Source organism: Mytilus trossulus, chromosome 3, assembly GCF_036588685.1.
Source record: "Mytilus trossulus isolate FHL-02 chromosome 3, PNRI_Mtr1.1.1.hap1, whole genome shotgun sequence".
Classification (NCBI taxonomy): Eukaryota; Metazoa; Mollusca; class Bivalvia; order Mytilida; family Mytilidae; genus Mytilus; species Mytilus trossulus.
The window spans coordinates 25,464,353-25,482,276 of NC_086375.1; the positions used below are offsets into that span (position 1 = coordinate 25,464,353).

At 32.1% G+C, this 17,924-nt stretch overlaps 1 protein-coding gene across 1 annotated transcript; it reads left to right on the plus strand.

The window, feature by feature from the left end:
• The first annotated feature begins 464 nt into the window (after positions 1 to 464).
• On the plus strand, positions 465 to 17,566 carry LOC134709311 (blastula protease 10-like). The gene is made up of 10 exons (XM_063569475.1): positions 465 to 589; positions 1,454 to 1,688; positions 6,809 to 6,962; positions 8,965 to 9,037; positions 9,740 to 9,946; positions 13,742 to 13,862; positions 14,728 to 14,847; positions 15,633 to 15,730; positions 16,734 to 16,852; positions 17,373 to 17,566. Exons 1-10 carry the CDS (start codon positions 530 to 532, stop codon positions 17,497 to 17,499), a joined length of 1,314 nt encoding a protein of 437 aa, XP_063425545.1. The 5' UTR covers positions 465 to 529; the 3' UTR covers positions 17,500 to 17,566.
• Positions 17,567 to 17,924: the final 358 nt, after the last annotated feature.

Sequence of the window (17,924 nt, forward strand, 5' to 3'; positions counted from 1 at the left end):
CATGTTCAACAAATAATTGTCAATGTGTTAAGGATTTAAAAACTTATCACTCATTCGAATAGTGAAAAGAGAAATTTAGATTTATGCGTTTTCTTCAGGACACATTTCTAAACTGATAGTTTGTAAAAAAAAGAAGATATTCCTTTATCGAAAGATTTAGTTGATAATTAATATTATTCATTTACAGGGTTGACATTGAAATTTCCTTGAGTGAAGATTCTAAATAGTTTATTTGAAGAAAGGAATCCCCGTAACAATCTCGTATTTGCTTTTCATAGTGACCCAAGGCTAATTAATTTTCTTATTTCACCCTCATGGGGACTATTTTCTGCATTTTAAAGAGCATAACTAACAATTTGTTCTTCGTAAAACATAAGATTATGTAATATTACATTTGATTTGTCATCCTAGTAACAAACTTATATTTAATTTTGTTTTTTTGTTATTTTGAAAAAGGGGGGATATTTCTACATGATATATAAATAAGTGTGGGAAAGAGTTGGACATTATTCGCTCCAAAGCCTTTAACATGAGAAAGCTTTTGTTGATTCTAGACTTTCTTTTATGTTTATCATTGTCGACATCACATGTGAGTACATTACCATTAGACAACAAATATTTATAATGATAAAATATACATTTTTCTTAATTTTTCAGTGGTGCTCCTACGTTGCCGATGTTATTGCTCTGTAACTCATTTAAATATCTAGTGTCAATCTGTCTGAAACACACAGTGATGAAAACATGACAATAAAAAAACCTTTAAGTTGACATTATATTTTGTTCATATGTTAAGTGATGCAGGAATATAACATTCGTTTCTTTTATGGGTTGATTGAAATAAAAAAAATAAGTAAGCAACGAACGTGGTTGTCAAATTTGATAAATGCTTTTTTGTGCTTCTTTCTTAAACATTTTTTTGCTTTTGTTCTGATTGAGATTGTGACACGGTGATGACTGTTGTACCCCTATTTTGGCATTTTTGCCTATTCTGTCTGTTTTGTTCACACATCGTTGTAAATATAATGGAATTTGATGCGACTGTCATACAAGTGAGAGGTTAAGCGCTATAAAATTAGGTTCAATCCAACATTTTCTTAATGCCTGCACTAAATCAGGAATATTACAGTTGTTGTCCATTCGTTTGATGTGTTTAATCATTTCTAACTCAGTATTAGGGTATAAACGATGCGTAGGTCGGAGGGTTTTTTAGGCCATTTTTTGAATTTCTATTTTGAATTGCAAGATTCTTACAAAGACATGCACCTAAGTTCATGTGTTCCGTCAGTTAGAGAAAGCAAATAATTTGCAATGATGAGTTAGAAACATAGAAACCATCGCGTTTTGATCCTGTTTTCTAAATTATGTTCCGTGAAAATTATTTGAATACCTGCTTTCTTCGTGTTTTGTTCTAAACTAAAGTTTAGTGCTGATATTGATAGAACTTTTACAGACGTCGTTCTTGCCTGGTGAATCCAAAAATGCAAGACAACATAGAAAGGAACCCAATTTAAAAGATCCATCAGAAGACAGCACTGCATTTGAATCAGATAGTATTTTGACGTCAGAAAGGGCGAACAAATTAGCTAAAGAAATTCTGGGCGGAAACAGGAAACGAAGACAGACAGTACAAACTACCAAACTTTGGCCAAATGGTATTATTGTATATAAATATGACGATAATTGGCGTAAGTACACATTTAAGGTAGATTGATGGTATACCGCCATCTTGGATTGTACAATCACAGTACAAAATCGGTCTAGTTATTTGCCCAAATCAGCAAATTTGGAAAAAGATTTGCAATTATATGGTTAGACTGTTTATTTATATAAAGAAAACTTGTTAATTTATTGTATTATCCAAAATATTTTAACAAATATCAACCTTTTTCGGTTTTTAAAATATTCTTTGCAAATGAGCCATTTAAGGGGAGATAACTCTTTTAGTACAAAATTTATACTAGGCTAATAGGGAATATTTTTATTTTTACTTGTGGCAAAAAAACAAGTTCGGTGACACCATGTTTTCTTTTGATTTTCTTAAAGCATATTACGAAATCTATCTTCTCACAATTTATTTCAAAATTCTATCTCATAGAAATTTTTTTATGCACTCTTATGTGTTTTTCCATGAACAAACTAACCAAATTTAGGCAATTTTCAACGACTCATAGCTTGAAAAATAGCACGGTGACCTATACTTTTTATTATATTTTTGATAAAAGCATAGTAAAATCTTCATTTTGGCAAATTATAAGAAAATTCTGTCTCAAAAAACATTTACTTATGATCTACCTTAAAGATCTATAATTACGCATCGGTCAAACAAGCAAGTTTTTTTTATCAAAAGTTGTTACATGTGATATATTTGAATGTTGTTTGACCTTTGTTAACTTTAATACCAGTATTTTCCACATGTCGTTATACAATTACCTACTTTACAAATCTAATTTCGATTTTTGGCAATCTAATTATTAAATCAATTATCTTACCATTTATTAACATCGATTGTCTTTGATAAAATAACCTTTTTTTTCTTTCTTTTCTGGTCCATATAGGAGCGTTGTGAAGCATTCACGTATTTTGAATATTTAAGAGTTCAAATGACTGCCGGAGTTGCAGCTAAATAGCATCCTTGAAAGACCGTTAAACATTTTACAAATATTTGTTATGTTATTCATGAATACCTTCTGTTATAGATACCTTTCGAGTTATGTGGTTTTTTAATAATGTGCGTCTTTATGATGTAATTTAGGGATCGCCTGTATCCTTGCACTATTAAGTTAATCAAGCGTCTTCGTGATCGTCATTGTGCAGGATAAAATAGAACTATTTGCACAAATGCACTAATAGTGAATAGCGATGAATAAAGATATATGTAGATAGTTGCTTACGGATTTATTTGAACTTTTAATGGAAGTTGTCACAGTACACGTGTACCAAACCCATCAAATGCAACAATTCTTTGTATGTGACATTCAGAATAACGAGACCACTAATCATGTACAGTTACAATTGATTTTTTTATCAATTGTGGTATACAGTCCTCATTACTGTACTCATCACCCCTTTCTAACGTTTCGATATCCAAATATGTTTCAACAGCTCCAGAAACACATGATCATTAAATAAATAGCGAATATATTTAACAAGAACTATCTTTAAAAAAGATATCCGACGTATTTAAATTTGAGTATATGTTTAAAACTATCATTTCGATAATCTTCAGAAGCACAATGATTTGATGATGCAGGACTTCTTTAATAAAATCTCCATCTGGATGTAACTACAAACAATTTTTACTAAGTCTGGTTATATTAAGGCAATAATAAGAATATTGCGATGACCCCTAAAATTTTATTTGTAAAAAAATCCAGTGCAAATAACAAGAAACAAATATACATCTACTACTGTTTAAACTTAATTCATGGTTAACAAAGCTCGAAACTATTGCTATTATAAGAAGTATCTTTCTTTTTACTTTCACCAAAACCCCCGCGGAAATCTCACATGCGTATGTGCGTTCTATAAGTCATGTACGTTCGTACAACAAAGTTTATATTAAAAATTGTATAATTGTCCCGAATAAACAGCTGTCATGGATGCAAAGAGCTATTGGAGAAACAATTATTTTAATAAAAATATAAATCTTTGTAAGATCTAGTTCAAATATTTATAGTTTTTCACTTGCTTTCCATCACGATATAATTTTCGAGACGTTTTTGAAAACACAACCAAATCACCCACCATGACAGCATTTTGTCCAATCACAGAAAGGATTTTCGAGCATGCGTATTCTGTTGCCATAGTTAAGCGTCCTTAAGTTCAAAGTGCACAAACCGAAACTATACCAACTACGTCGGAAAAATCAAGTATTTTTGTTTTTGTTTTAATAGCTATATGTAGGTACGGTATTTAAAATTGAGAATGGAAATGGGGAATGTGTCAAAGAGACAACTACCCGACCAAAATAAAAAAACACAACAGCAGAAGGTCACCAACAGGTCTTCAATGTAGCGAGAAATTCCCGCACCCGGAGGCGTCCTTCAGCTGGCCCCTAAACAAATATATACTAGTTCAGTGATAATGAACGCCATACTAATTTCCAAATTGTACACAAGAAACTAAAATTTAAATAATACAAGACTAACAAAGGCCAGAGGCTCCTGACTTGGGACAGGCGCAAAAATGCGGCGGGGTTAAACATGTTTGTGAGATCTCAACCCTCCCCCTATACCTCTAACCAGTGTAGAAAAGTAAAAGCATAACAATACGCACATTAAAATTCAGTTCAAGAGAAGTCCGAGTCTGATGTCAGAAGATGTAACCAAAGAAAATAAACAAAATGACAATAATACATAAATAACAACAGACTACTAGCAGTTAACTGACATGCCAGCTCCAGACTTCAATTAAACTGACTGAAAGATTATGATTTCATCATATGAACATCAGGCACAATCCTTCCCGTAAGGGGTTTAGTATCATACCATCATAACATATATGAGAAGAACATAACCCGTGTCATGCCAACAACTGTTTTTAGAATAAATGTGTTTAGTTCCGACGCAAAGACCTTATCAGTGACTCAATATTAACGCCAAAATATGCAATCTTTAATGACTTGACAACAGTATCGTAATTATATCCCTTCTTAATAAGTCTATTCAAAGGTTTTGTAAGTTTATGAGGTGAATACTGACACCTTTGTGCTTTATAAAGAATATTTCCATAAAAAATTGGATGTGAAATACCTGAACGTATAAAAAGTCTGCATGTTGAGCTATATTTACGAATGATGTCTTTATACCGATGATAAAATTTAGTAAATGTTTTGACTAGTTTGTGATATCGAAAACCCTGGTGTAATAATTTTTCAGTAATACATAAATTTCTCTCGTTAAAATCTAAAACATTGTTACATACACGAGCGAATCGTACAAGTTGAGATATATAAACACCGTAAGATGGTGACAAGGGAACGTCACCATCTAAAAACGGATAATTAACGATAGGAAATGAAAAATCATCCCTTTTATCATAAATTTTAGTATTCAGCTTTCCGTTAGTGATATAGATATCAAGATCGAGGAAAGGGCAGTGGTCATTGTTAGTATTAGCTTTATTTAAAGTGAGTTCACCAGGATAAATTTCATTAATATACATACTGAAGTCGTCATTAGCAATACCTCTCATTTGTTTTCAGAACATGAGTCAAAGTCCAACTGGAAATGTCATGACTAAGAAGTAAAATAAACTAGAGACTCTAAAGAGCCTGTGTCGCTCACCTTGGTCTATGTGCATATTAAGGACACAGATTGATTCATGACAAAATTGTGTTTTGGTGATGGTGATGTGTTTGAAGTTCTTTCTTTACTGAACGTTCTTGCTACTTACACTTGCCCCTATCTATAATGAACTTGGCCCTTTAGTAACAGATGAAAATATTTTGTAAAAATTTTAAAGAATTTACAGAATTTATGAAAATTGTTAAAAATTGACTATAAAGGGCAATTACTCCTTAAGGGGTCAACTGACAATTTTGCTCATGTTGTACTATTTGCAGATCTTACTTTGCTGAACCTTATTGCTGTTTACAGTTCATCTCTATCTATAAAAATATTCAAGAATATAACCAAAAACGGTAAAATTTCCTTAAAAACTACCAATTCAGGGACAGCAATCATTTAGTGGAAGCCAATTTTTCTAGATTGACTTTAAAAGGTAATTTAAAATTAAGAATGGAAATAGGGAATGTGTCAATGAGACAACAACCCGACCATAGAGAAGACAACAGCTGAAGTCCACCAACAGGTCTTCAATGCAGCGAGAAACTCCCGCACCCGGAGAAGTGTTTCAGCTAGCCCCTAAACAAATATGTTACTAGTGATAATGGACGCCATACTAAACTCCGAATTATACATAAGAAACATAAATTTAAAATCATACAAGACTAACAAAGGCCAAAGGCTCCTTACTTGGGACAGGCACAAAAATGCGGCGGGGTTAAACATGTTTTTTTTTATATCTCAACCTTCCCCCTGTACCTCTTGCCAATGTAGATTAAAACAACAATACGCATTAATAAAACTCCTTTTAAGAGAAGTCCCAGTCCGATGTCAGAATATGTAACCAAAAAAAAACAGTTGTCCAATACGTCTGAAAATTTTCAGGGCAGATTTATCTTGACTTGATTAACAATTTAACCCAGTTAGATTTGCTCTAAATGCTTTGATTTCAAAGAAATAAGCCAACTCTACATTTTACCCCTATGTTTTATTTTTAATCAGGGTGGCCATCTGGGTTGGTTGACCGGGTCACCCCACACATTTTGTTTAACTAGATACCCTAATGATGATTGTGGTCAAGTTTGGTTTGATTTGGCCCAGTAATCTTCAGAGAAGAAGATGTTTGTAAAATTAACGACCACGGACGACGGACGCCAAGTGATGAGAAAAGCGCACTTGGCCCAAAGCCAGGTGAGATAAAAAAATATATAACCACATCCTCTCATAGAAAATGTGCAAGAACATTTTGAAAATCCCCTTGTAAAGTACAAAAAAATAAAGTCATCATAGATACGAGTGCTATCTCTGAATAAGTAAGAATAAACCACAAAGACTTTAACATACCAGTAAAAAAAAGGTTGAGCAAAGACAGACAACGCATTTTTTTGGCGTTTTTATATTTTATTTAAGATTTAGATAAAGCAGATAGGGAATTGTAGCAGTTAGTAGAACTCATTCAACAGCTGATTAAAGTGTACATTTATTCAGCAATTAGTTAAAACTTTATTTCCTTTGAACAGCTAATAGCAAACTTGGTAATCTTTCAAAAAGAAGTATGGAAAAGGCAATGAAGATGTGGCAAGACAAAACATGCGTGAAATTTTTTCGGCAGACACCAACAACTCCTAGAATCGGTTCGTATGGAAGTGGTGTCAACATTATTTTTGGACAAATGTATGTATAATTAATAATAAATTTAGTGGAAGCCAATTTTTCTAGATTAACTTTAAAAGGGAATTTAAAATTGAGAATGTAAATAGGGAATGTGTCAATGAGACAACAATCCGACCATAGAGAAGACAACAGCTGAAGTCCACCAATGGGTCTACAATGCAGCGAGAAACTCCCGCATCCGGAGGAGTGTTTCAGCTGGCCCCTAAACAAATATGTTACTAGTGATAATGGACGCCATACTAAACTCCGAATTATACATAAGAAACATAAATTTAAATTCATACAAGACTAACAAAGGCCAAAGGCTCCTTCCTTGGGACAGGCACAAAAATGCGGCGGGGTTAAACATGTTTTTTTTATATCTCAACCTTCCCCTGTACCTCTTGCCAATGTAGAAAATACAACAATACGCTTCAATAAAACTCATTTTAAGAGAAGTCCCAGTCCGATGTCAGAATATGTAACAAAAAAAACTAATTATAAACAAAATGACAATACTAGTTGTACATACATTAACAATGGACTACTAGCAGTTCCTGACATGCCAGCTCCAGACCTCAATTAAACAGATTGAAAGATTGTGTTTTCATCAAATGAATATCAAGCGCAATCCCTCCCGTTAGGGTTTAGTATTATTTTCCATCATAAACTATATGAGAAGAACATAACCCGTTTCATGCCAACAACTTGACTTTATACATTACAGGATATATGGCACACAAAAAAGAGATCATTGGTGAAGATATGAGTCTCTTTCATGAAATCTCTTTTTTTAAATTAAAATCACTATACCAAGTATAAATCTGCATTCTTAAAATAACTTCCGAATTGTTCATAAGACGTTAGTGTACATCCCTACATTTTATATCTATTTTGAACCATTTTTTTCTTAAATATGTTAGCATTATAGTTGCAAGAGCTGCGCCAAAAACAGCATTAGTTTCAGATCAGGTTGTCACTATTGAAACAAACATAAGCAAAAGCACCCATTTAAGATATTGATACTAGAACTGTTTTAAAATCACAAATGACCGTCATACATCGCGTTGAAGCATCAATTCACAATGATCAAAAGCAGTTTTTGTCATGAAAGAAACCTAAATAAATAAGGAATTGTATTTCAAAAAATGAATTCATACATATGTATCAACAGCTGACTACTTACCTGGGTAGTCAATGGAATCTTACAGGATACATCAAGAAAATAAAACCTTGGTTTCTTGAAGTAACTATGTAACAAGCATATTTAGTGAATAGATATATTAATGTCGTTAACATTTTGTTTTAATATAGGAATGGAACCATAAAGCATTGTCCTTGACTGCATTTGAAAATAAATAATTCCATCATTATTAATTACCAGACATAGGATCAATTACTTTTGAAAGTAATGAATTACATTCAATTACAATTACAAAATCTTCAATTAAATTACACATAACATTTGACTTTTTTTGCCAATGTAATTAATTACTTCTCAATTACTTGGCAAATGTAATTAATTACATCAATTACTTTTAAATGGAAAATTAAAAAAAAAAATATCGAAAACATGCTTTATTATATTATGATATGTACATAAGTTTCATACATTGCTTCACTGATAATTGCAGAACATGTATTACTAGAGTGTACTCCTGATTACATACTGCCTAATGCAGTCAGATAATACGAGGAGCTTCTTGTGTCCTTAATTGATTGACATATAATTTGTCAATTTAAGTCAAAAGATGTCTATTGACAATGTTTTGTGAACCACGATGAACCGTCATGAACTTAAAATGAAATGGTGATTTAATGCTATGTACAGCAATACTTCTTTTATTTGTTACCCCACTTGTTGTTCTTATAAATTCCCCAAAGCGAATATATGACAGTAGTGTTGTTCTTTTATTATTCCATCTTGATCATAAGATTATAATTCAAGCTATTATTTCTATCTGGAAAATAATTTTCAATTTCAAGAATTTAATTTCTTTTGTTTTTATTATATTATTTTTAGGTGTCAGACGATTGCTGGAAGGTCTGCATATGGATTTGGAGATCTTGAAGTTGATGAAAACTGTGCAGACAACGTATTTAATCTATGTTATTGTTTTCGTCCTAGTTTTGAGTTTTGCCTTCGGGTTTTTTTCTTGATTTTTTTTTTAATTATTTTTTTTTGTGGAAAAAGGGGGTGTGTGGAAGTGGTTTATTATTGAGAGCGAATAATTAAATTGAAGATATGTCTCATTAAAAACGATATGCTTGTCTTTCTCGACAAAGAAAGTTAACTTATTTAGATAAAATTGCAGTGTATTTACTTTTGTACATTCTTCAAATAAATGGCAGTTAAAAGTATAACAGCTAAACAATGCGACCATGGTCATATTAGTACAAGTTAATGCGAAAATTAAGACAGTGACAGGTCAATCATTGACCACTAATATTTGTTTTAATAGCTGGCGAGTAGGTTTATACCTGGGGATAGAGACTCTTATCGTGTTTTTTCCTTACTTTTTACGAAATACTGTAAGAGAGTCTTTAATGAAGGGTAGATCTGACAACTTTCTTTAAAAGGGTGTCAATTCTTATGGTCATCCTGGAGAAAAATAGAGGTTCAGCTTTAATTGACTAATATGTGTGCGTGACTAATACCACATCTCTTTATTTATATATATAAGAAACTGACTGTTATTGAGCTTATACGTGCTTTTCATGTATGAGAACAAAATCTGTATGCTTATGAATGTACATTCGAGTTTTTATAATGATATATATAACGTTATATTTAACAGCCTGGAAATTTGGCCCATCTACTTGGTCACGTATTAGGTATATTCCACCAACATAACCGACCAGACAGAGATAAGTACATCACTGTGATGTTTGAAGCTCTTAAGCAAGACGCCTGGAAATACTTTATTCAAGCAAATGAAAATCATACAGGACAACTAAATAAACCGTATGATATTGGATCTATTATGCATCTTGGTGGACACATGGTAAACCATTGTGTTAATATATATCTGAAGAATAAATCAATATGCGTTTTAAAAGAAACAAAACCGAGTACACCTTTGTGTTAAAATCTTTTCCTTTTTTTTGGTGTTGCTTATTTCAAAACAACTAGTGGAACTAGTCGTAACTATATCGTATCATCATGTTCATCTTTTAAACATAAGCGTATTCAAGGCAAAAAGCAACGTCCAGAAAACCATATTAGTTGCTTTATAACATAAAATGAATTATCAAAAGGAGATTGGCTGGTTCATATATCGTTTATTTTGTCATGATAATCAAAATGAAATAGAAATTAAAAAATGTATTTTCGTTCAATGTTTTGAAGAAAATCAGAAAATAATTGCGAAACTTTTTTTAAAATATCAATTGCATATAAGTGCGCTCTCGTGTCGTTTAGTACAATACTTAAACATAAATCTTAGATTTAATTTTATATTTCCTGGGTACGAGGACATAGCTGGTATTTTATGGACATTACACTTGCTTTTGTCCGAATATCCAGTAAATAAATGTGTTATCAGAAAGTAGGGGAAAATGTTTGATCGAGTGAATAGTGTTTTGAAACCAATAACCAGTCAGAAGTCGTTTGAAGGGAATGTGTTTGCTTCAAGTGCTTGTTTTCGAATCTAGTAAGCGGTTTATAGTCCTTGACGAAAAACATGAATGTGTGCTTGCAGTGAATATGCAATAACTTGGAGATAAGTTTTGAAACTATTTTTACTAGTGAATATGCTTTTTTCGAAAATTTTGAAAAAAGTGTACATATTTAGAAAACAAAATACATACTGAAATCTGATAACATATTGACTTATTATGATGGTTATAGTAAGTACCAAATGGACAAAACACTTGATATTAACTTCATCGCCATTCATTATGTGTTTTTTTTACCGAAAAAAGCAACTTTCTAAAAAGTCTAAATATATCATCTGAAAAAACAAGATGAACTACAGGTGGGTTTTTTTATAGTCGTATTTTTAATATCTCATTTAAGTTACTGTAATGGAGATCAGGAATACTTGTGTAAAAATTCCCGTGAATATAATCTAATTCACTAGACTAGCTGAAGTACTGTACATCTAAGACAATAACAATCAAAACCTAGGAGTAATCAAACACTCACAAAAACAAAAGACTAAGCAATCACAATTGAAGACGAGAACAGTTCCATATTATATATTTAAAAAAAGCGTCGCGAAGATTTATTTTTCTTTTTTAATTGCTTCTGGTAATCGATATATTAATTTGAAATACGATAGACACAAACACATTAACTGTGACCCTTTACGATAACAGTTTGACGTTGCAAAGCGCAAAAATCCAGGCAGAATAAGTAATGAAAATTATGATATATTTATAAAACTATTAACCGGGGTAATAGTCTTTAAAACTATTGACTGGCAAAAAGTCTGTGAAATGAAATAGCTATTTCATTGTTTATATATAGAAAAAACATACTGAGGTATTATAACTTGTATTGTTATGTACTTAGAGTAAATGACTTATAATTTTGACAGTAACAGATATACCGCAGTCCAACTGGGCCACAATCACACTATGATCTGTGAAAAAAAAATTGACGATCGTATTGCGATCGTGAAGATCACAGTAAGGTCGTAGTATGGTCGTGGTGAGGTCTTCATGATCGTGATGAGCGTGGCGAACTTTGAACATGTTTAAAACAATCGTGGTGCAGTCGTGGCGAAATCACGTCGTAGAAGAAGCGTAGTGAGAGCGCAGTAAGGTCGTCGTAAGATCGAAAATGTCGCTATACCATCGTAGCGATAGCGTAGCGCAAGCGCAATTCTAGTCGGGGATACTGTGGTACGACCTCACAGGGACTTCACTTCGACCATCACGTTCTTATCGCGACCTAAACACGCTTCCACGACGACTATAAAACGTTAATACCACGCTTATATCACGCTATTTAAGACCATCGTACGATTTTTCTACGCCCATGACGTCCTCATCAAACTGTTCTTACGTTCATCCTGCCATCATCATGCTCGTTGTCATTGTCATATAAAATTTATAAAAGCTCTCCAGATTTTTTTTGCATGTATGTAATTTGGAACTCTTTATCACCAACGGCGCAATCATTCTTGATTCATCTGTGTCATCCCTAGTATCGTTCACTAAAGCATTGTCATTTGATCTTGATGGACCAGCAATAAGTTGAAAAATAGAAGGAATAATACAATATTTATATGGAACACGATATTGACGTTATTGTTGGGAGCGTAGTTAGATCGCGGTATGAACGTGTTATGATCGTAGTTACGGGGCGCCGAATGGGACTATTGTGGTTTTGTACAAAATTCAATTCTGTCATAACAAAATCATTTTTGTCTTACAAAACTATGTGCTACAGACTTGTTTTGTGAGAACTTCAATTTTGTGATGACAAAATTCATTTGTGTAGGCCAAATTCGTTTTTGTAGACAAAATTCATATTTGTCATGACAAAAGTCAATTTTGTCTAAAAGGTATGCAAATATAAACATATTTGCATACAAAATTGACTTTTGTTACCTGATATGGAAATTAAATCACAAAAGTCAATTGTGTGAGGTAAGATTCGATTTTGTGAGACAAAATTGACTTTTGTGAGACAAAATTAACTTTTGTGAGACAAAATTAACTTTTGTGAGACAAAATTGACTTTTGTGAGACAAAATTTACTTTTGTGAGACAAAATTCAATTTTGTCAATTTTGTTGAGACAAAAGTCAATTTTGTTAATTTTGTTGAGACAAAAGTCAATTTTGTCAATTTTGTTGAGACAAAAATCAATTTTGTCAATTTTGTTGAGATAAAAGTCAATTTTGTCAATTTTGTTGATCACATTGGTCAATTTTGTCTCACAAAAGTCAATTTTGTCAATTTTGTCTCACAAAAGTCAATTTTGTCAATTTTGATTCACAAAAGTCAATTTTGTCTCACAAAAGTCAATTTTGTCTCACAAAAGTCAATTTTGTGTAACAAAAGTCGATTTTGTATGCAAATTAGTTCACAGAAACCAAACTAAACTAATTTGAATACAAAATTGACTTTTGTCGCCAAATTTTCAAATTAGGTAACAAAAGTCAAGTCTGTGTAACAAAAATGAATTTTGTCATGACAAAAGTGACTTTTGTCTGCTGATAGATAATTTTGTATGACAAAATTTAAATTTGTAGTATGATACAAATTTTGTTAAACTGAACTCATTTTTGTTGAACAAAAGTCACTTTTGTCCGTACAAAATTGAATTTTGAGTACAAAACCACAAGAGTCCCATTCGGCGCCCCGTACTAGTAAGGTCATGGTAAAAGCGTGCTATAATCGCAGTAGAAGCGTGATAAGATCGTGTCGCAATCGGATAAATCGTGGTATGGTCGTAGTGAGGACGTGATGAGCGCAGAGGGATCGGGATCATCGTAGTGAGATCGCAGAATAGGCGTGATGAGAACGTGGTATAATCGTAGCGGGATTGTTGTAGAAGCGTGATTGGAACGAAAATTTACATTTTCTTGTCGCTCATACTACGATCTGAATTTATCTTAGGTCGCGATGAGAGTGGTGCGATCGTGGTCTAGTGACACTGGGGCTTTAGGTGTTTTTGTAAACTTTCAGATCTATGATTCTTCCGTGATCTTCGATTTCGTATTTGTTTTACTTTTTTAATCCGAGCGACAATATTGAGTCTTTTGTAGATGAAAAGCGCATCTGTCGTACAAAAGTTTGTTTTTGTTTCTATGATTAGTTTATTCGTCTTTTTTATTTTTTTTTTAGTTTAACAAGTACAATTTAACAATTCAACCAAAGGATAAAAGACTGATGGCAGTAATGGGCCAAAGGACACATTTGAGCTTCCTGGATATACAAAAAGTAAATGATTTATATACCTGCAATAGTAAGTATTAGTTTCTTGATCAATGTTTAAAAGACAATTTCAAACCTAAGGAAGCAATTTATCTCTGCTGGATTCATAATTACATTCATAGTCACCAGTGCATTGATTTGGCAGTCACTTAGCCCTTGCTGACTGTGTTTACTTGGACTTGATAGGACGGTAACAAAATGTGTATTATCATCGACAAATAAAACCGAGTTTAAGTTACAGCTTCTATAAGAACAAATTATCATCAAGTCAGGACAACAGAAGTCAATCACAAATTGTTCGCAAGAGGATTGTTTGAAAAGGCTTTATAACCAGGTTTAATCCACCATTTTCTACAAAATAATATGCCGGTGACAAGTCAGGAATATGACAGTTGTTATCCATTCGTTTGAATGTGTTTGAGCTTCGATTTTGCCATTTGATTACGAACTTTCCATTAAGAATTGTCTCGGAATTTGTTATTTTTAACTATTTTACTTAATAACAAAGAAAGAATAAAATTTTATAAAGTGTAGAAGAAAGTGTATTTCATTACCCCTTAACAACAAGTTCAAGAATTGTTCCATTAGATGAGCATCTTGAGAAGGGTATTTTTCCTGTTCTTTTTTACCAATCCTTCTCTATCAAAACCAAACTGACCCTCTTAAATAAGAAGATATCAGTTAGCAATTAAAATTAATCCCATTTCGATTTATTAACATCTGTATGTTGAATTAAGTTATCTTAATTTATCATTTTTATCGAATTTAATTACCATATTTCATGTATTGGTTATGAGAGGCAATCGGATTTGAGCGTGAATAGATCGCATTAGTAACAATTGTCATTGTGTGTATATAAAAATTATTAAACTGATTATGATGCTGTTTTGTTTCAGGAAACTGTCCACGAGGTACAAAGTGTAAAAACGAGGGTTACATTGGTCCTAACTGTTCTTGTACCTGTCCTTTAGATTTAACTGGAAGAAAGTGTCAAAAAGTTGTACAGAGTTTTTCGGGTATTTGATATATAAAATCTTTTCCAACGGATTAAGGGTAAAAAGTAATAATAAACCATCTTCAAACATCATTCCCTTGTGCTATTCTAAAATATCTGCATTATGGAGGACAATAACTTTACATAAATAATAGCAACACATATTTACTTAGTAGTGTTAAAATCTTTAAAAACTACATAAGGGTAAGTAAAGATAAAAAAAATGTTAAATTGAAAACCTGTAAAAGTAAAATTATTTAAAGGATGTATAAGGTGTGTTATGATGCCTTTAAACCTTTCTGGACAGACTTCTTTACCATATATATATATAAATATCTTTAAAAAATTTAGTTAAGGAATGACTGTAATATTTTTTCTGTCTGTGAAGAAATAACATAAAAAATGTGGTGCATACTCAATAACCTGAGTAGCGGGTTATTTTAAAGTATGCCCCACATTTTTTATGTTATTTCGAATAGACAGAAAAAATATAACAGTTATTTCTTATAATTTAATTCCAAATCCTTTTTAAACCGGTGAAAACCATGAAAAAACGTTGATGACGTCACGGTCAAATGACAAAATTTTGTCTATGGGTTGATAAACAAAACAACGTCAGCCAATCAAAAGACGCGTTACATCCAAAATCAAATTATTAAAACATAAAACGAAATCTTTTTGCAATAATTTTAAGTTTTGTCTGATAAAGTTCAGCTAAATTTTAAGAGACGGTTATAACAGAAGAGGAAGAGCCATAGGGATGTGAAGGTCAAAACAATGAATAACAGTTTTTGATTTTTCTTCTAGGATGTGGAGGCGTTCTGAAGAGATCATCAGGAACATTCTCATCTCCTGGTTATCCACAAAAATACCCAAATTCAACCAGATGCACATGGCTGATACAGGTATCTTTTTAAAAAATCGCGTTGTTCAATCTTGAGTTCTCTATACATGTAATTTATTTTTGTTGTTTATCTTTTCCGATGTACCAAACTAAAATATTGTTCATATTGTTAACAACTGGGTCGACAACATTGCTGGTAGATGTGTATTTTTTACCAGCATAGTGCTCAAAACTTTGTGTTGACATGACAAATCATTAATACAGATTCGAGAATGGAGACGGATAATGTGTCAAAAAGACAACAATCTAATCAAAGATTAATCAACAGCATAAGGCAGGCAATGGGTCTTCAACGCAGCTAGAAAATTCATAAACAATCATGTATACTATTCAGCGAAATGGACGCCACACTTAACTTCAAAACATATAAAACAAAATAAAAAAGATATGTTATTCGTTGAACATTTGCATTTGTGGTTCGCCTGTCTTCACAAAACCCAAGAAAATTGGTATCCATCAAATAATATTGAATCCACAGTATCTTATTGGGCACAACTTTTAATAATATTCAACTTCGTATTCGATTTGACCATCTAACCTTTTTTTATTCTAATGCTACTGATGAATCGTCTGTAAACAAAACGTGCTTATGTCGCACCAATTTATAATCCTGGTATTGTTGTTGCGTTATTCGGCATCCTTCTTGAGTTCACCGTTGATGTATTTATAGATTAAGAAACTAAGGTATAGAACCTGATGGGTAAAGACTAACTAATGTTGCGGGTTTGTTTGTTTTTATCACAAAACTAAATTGAGTCAAGAACTACTTTTTATAATTTTTTCATAGAATCGAATTTTATTTTCTATTTGAGTGGTCCTAGTTTATGCCGACCCAGTTCAGAAAAGCGCTACAGACGCTCCGAATTCAAAAGAATTATTTTTAACATACATGTAATGCAAGAGTTACACACAAAAAAATCTTTATTGCAAAATACTTACTAGTACTCCTATTTTCTGATTTAATGTGAATTTGATATATTATGGCAGAAATTAATAATCTTCAGGGCACTGCAGGATCATCTATAAGCTTGAAATTTACATCATTTGAAATTGGAGAAGATGCTGACTGTTATTATGAATTCATCGAAGTAAAAACCTATGGACTTACTTTAGAAGGACCACGGTATGACTTTTTCTTATTCAAATATATAAATTTCTGTTACTTTTTGATAATAACAAAATTGAACCGCTATCTATGGATTATCAAAGTATGTGGATTTTTTTGGTACATAATTGTAATTTCTATTTCTTATTTTGAAATTGTTGAAAGGATATCTTTACAATGAGGCTCAATGATCATATCGAAAGTTGACATAAAAACAATGATATGTTTTAGATTAAGTTACGTTGTATCCATCAATTATATTTAAATTATAATTGTGGGATAGTTTAATCAGGTGCGATGTTCGCAATATACCCAAAAAAGTTTTTTAATTTATTATTTTTTAATCACACTTACAACGCCGATCATGCCTAAACTTTTCGTTATCGCAACGCCACAATGGGGGAGTGTGTGTACGTTTGTTTATTAGGGTGAGGACAATGAATGCAATTAAATTCGTTATTTTGATTATGAATTATCTATAGAAATGTTAAAACGATATGGATTGTTATAATTAATCTATTTAACTGTGGAATTTCAGATTTTGCGGCAGCATCGCTCCTAAAGAAATCAGATATAATGGGAGCACATTACTAGTGAACTTTAACTCAAATCACCTTTATAATACTAGTAATCATGGATTTCAGGCTCAATATACTATTCATTAACATTTGACTTTTGATGTCATTTTACACACACACATTTACATCTCAAATAAATATGTTATTGTCTTAATTTTCTGTTCTTTTGTCCACATTATTGAATCGCTGTCTATCCTCGTTATTAATATTTTTAATAGAAGTAAGGTAAAAAAAACAACCTTTCAACGAAGATAATAAAAAAAACAATTTCAAGGAGTGTAGATCCGCAATCTGTTCTTTCGTCAATATTTCGTCACACAAGTTTTAAAGAAAAAAATATTTCGTATTTCCCAATAGAAAAACACTTAGACTTTAAACTCCAGATGTAAATTTCCTTCAAAGAGGATTGCTGCTTTGAATACAAAGAAGCTATAGAACCAAGAATTCCAAGTGGTGAAGTTGAAATCATCCCTTCGAATATTTTACGGACGCCATCCCGAGTTGGTCAACCG

What these genes read in the sequence shown, in the direction of transcription:
- LOC134709311 (XM_063569475.1), top strand. Translation starts at nt 530, where the DNA reads ATGAGAAAGCTTTTGTTGATTCTAGACTTTCTTTTATGTTTATCATTG. An exon ending in ATGAAAACTGTGCAGACAAC is followed by an intron (nt 9,038 to 9,739) that starts GTATTTAATCTA and finishes TATATTTAACAG; the next exon opens with CCTGGAAATTTGGCCCATCT. An exon ending in CTTACTTTAGAAGGACCACG is followed by an intron (nt 16,853 to 17,372) that starts GTATGACTTTTT and finishes GTGGAATTTCAG; the next exon opens with ATTTTGCGGCAGCATCGCTC.